The sequence below is a fragment of the Egretta garzetta genome, unplaced genomic scaffold, assembly GCF_000687185.1.
Source record: "Egretta garzetta isolate BGI_Z169 unplaced genomic scaffold, ASM68718v1 scaffold114, whole genome shotgun sequence".
Classification (NCBI taxonomy): Eukaryota; Metazoa; Chordata; class Aves; order Pelecaniformes; family Ardeidae; genus Egretta; species Egretta garzetta.
Window position 1 is genome coordinate 2,387,064 of NW_009259317.1, and position 1,591 is coordinate 2,388,654.

Sequence of the window (1,591 nt, forward strand, 5' to 3'; positions counted from 1 at the left end):
CTGGTGAGGGGTCTGGAGCACAAGTCTTCTGAGGAGCGGCTGAGGGAGCTGAGGTTGTTTAGTCTGGAGAAAAGGAGGCTGAGGGGAGACCTTATCACTTTCTACAACTGCCTGACAGGAGGCTGTAGTGAGGTGGGTGTTGGTCTCTTCTCCCTGGTAATGGGCAATATGAGGAGGGGAAATGGCCTCAAGTTGTGCTAGGGCAGGTTTAGGCTAGACATTAGGAAAAATTTTTTCACCTAAAAGGTTGTCAGGCACTGGAACGGAGTGCCCAGGGAAGTGGTCAAGTCCCCATCCCTGAAGGTATTTAAAAGACGGGTAGATGAGGTGCTTAGGGACATGGTTTAGTGGTGGAATGGCAGGGTTAGGTTAACGGCTGGACTTGATGATCTTAAAGGTCTTTTCCAACCTAAACAATTCTGTGATTCTATGATTCTATGAAATGGCAGGAGCTCTGGGAGCTGGCACTCAGACCGGCTGGCCCGCTTTGTTCATGGGGTAGCACCAGGCAACCAAACGCCTGCGGGGGCTGCACTGTGGGATGTGCTTATGTGGGGTGCTGGTTTGGTTCTGGTTTTCTTCTGGCCCATAGAGATGTGGGTCAGTGGCAGGCAGGTTTGGGGCTGCTGCACACCTGGGGATGATGGCAAGGGCACCCGTGTCACTGCTGAAGCCCCAGGTGTGGGGCATTGGGACTAGCTGTAAAAGAAGAAACCCCATGCAGGGTTGTGGTAAGGTCAGAAACAAGTCAGATAGTCTGGTTTGGAAATTTTGATTAAACCCTTTCCTCCTCCCCTAAATAAAAAAATGCGCTTATTAAAAAAGAAGGCTTTCTGTGGGAGTACATGCCTCAGTTTTGACAGGAAGGGTTTCTCAGGTCCCAGACTGAATGTCTAGTCAGTGGATAGAAGGTAAACGTCACCGAACCAGTGAATTCCCCAGTATGTAAGGAGGAACTGTTTCCCAGTCCTGAAACCTGAATCTGAGGGCTGTCTTTGAACGTCTCCACAGAGGGCTAATCACGGAGAGATACATCGGAGTGACTCCCTGTCTGCAGAAAATCCACATCGTCCATCTGATACGACAAGGATTGTGACTGAATCAGTGTCTTACACGCTACTCTGTTGCAACAACTGCTAGGCCTCCCTGAACACATATCCTTTGGTTCTAAGTGGGTTTGAATTATCCCTTGCAAATGGAGCTATAATACAGTTTGGGGTCTTTGCAGGAACGCTGAAAAATACGACGTTCAGTGTGACATTGACCAATGCTGACAATGCAGTGATGACAAGAGGTGGTTTTACTGATGTACATTGAAAATACTTCGATAAGTGCTTTTGAAAACCATTGGTAAGTAGTCCTATTAGAGTAATTTCTAATTGCAGTTAGAAATGATGCAGTTGAGAGATGATAGAAAATAATCATGTTGGGATCTTAGAATCTGGTTCTTTAGGGAGGTGCAATGCTTTCCTGTTGCAAAAAGACCATAAAGCACCATCTTGTAACCTTTTCAGTGCCTAGGAAGTGATGAACAATTATGGTCCTAAGTCATTAAACAGGCAGAACCCACGAGGTCACAGAGAAAGAAAAG

General features: G+C 46.9%; 1 protein-coding gene across 1 annotated transcript in view; it reads right to left on the reverse strand.

Moving 5' to 3' along the window:
• LOC104124155 overlaps window positions 1-690 on the reverse strand; it is a 65,196-nt gene extending 64,506 nt beyond the window's left edge. Inside the window, exon 1 of the mRNA XM_035892035.1 lies at window positions 475-690. Coding sequence (XP_035747928.1) covers window positions 475-690 — 216 coding nt within the window. The remainder of the gene's footprint in view (window positions 1-474) is intronic.
• Window positions 691-1,591: the final 901 nt, after the last annotated feature.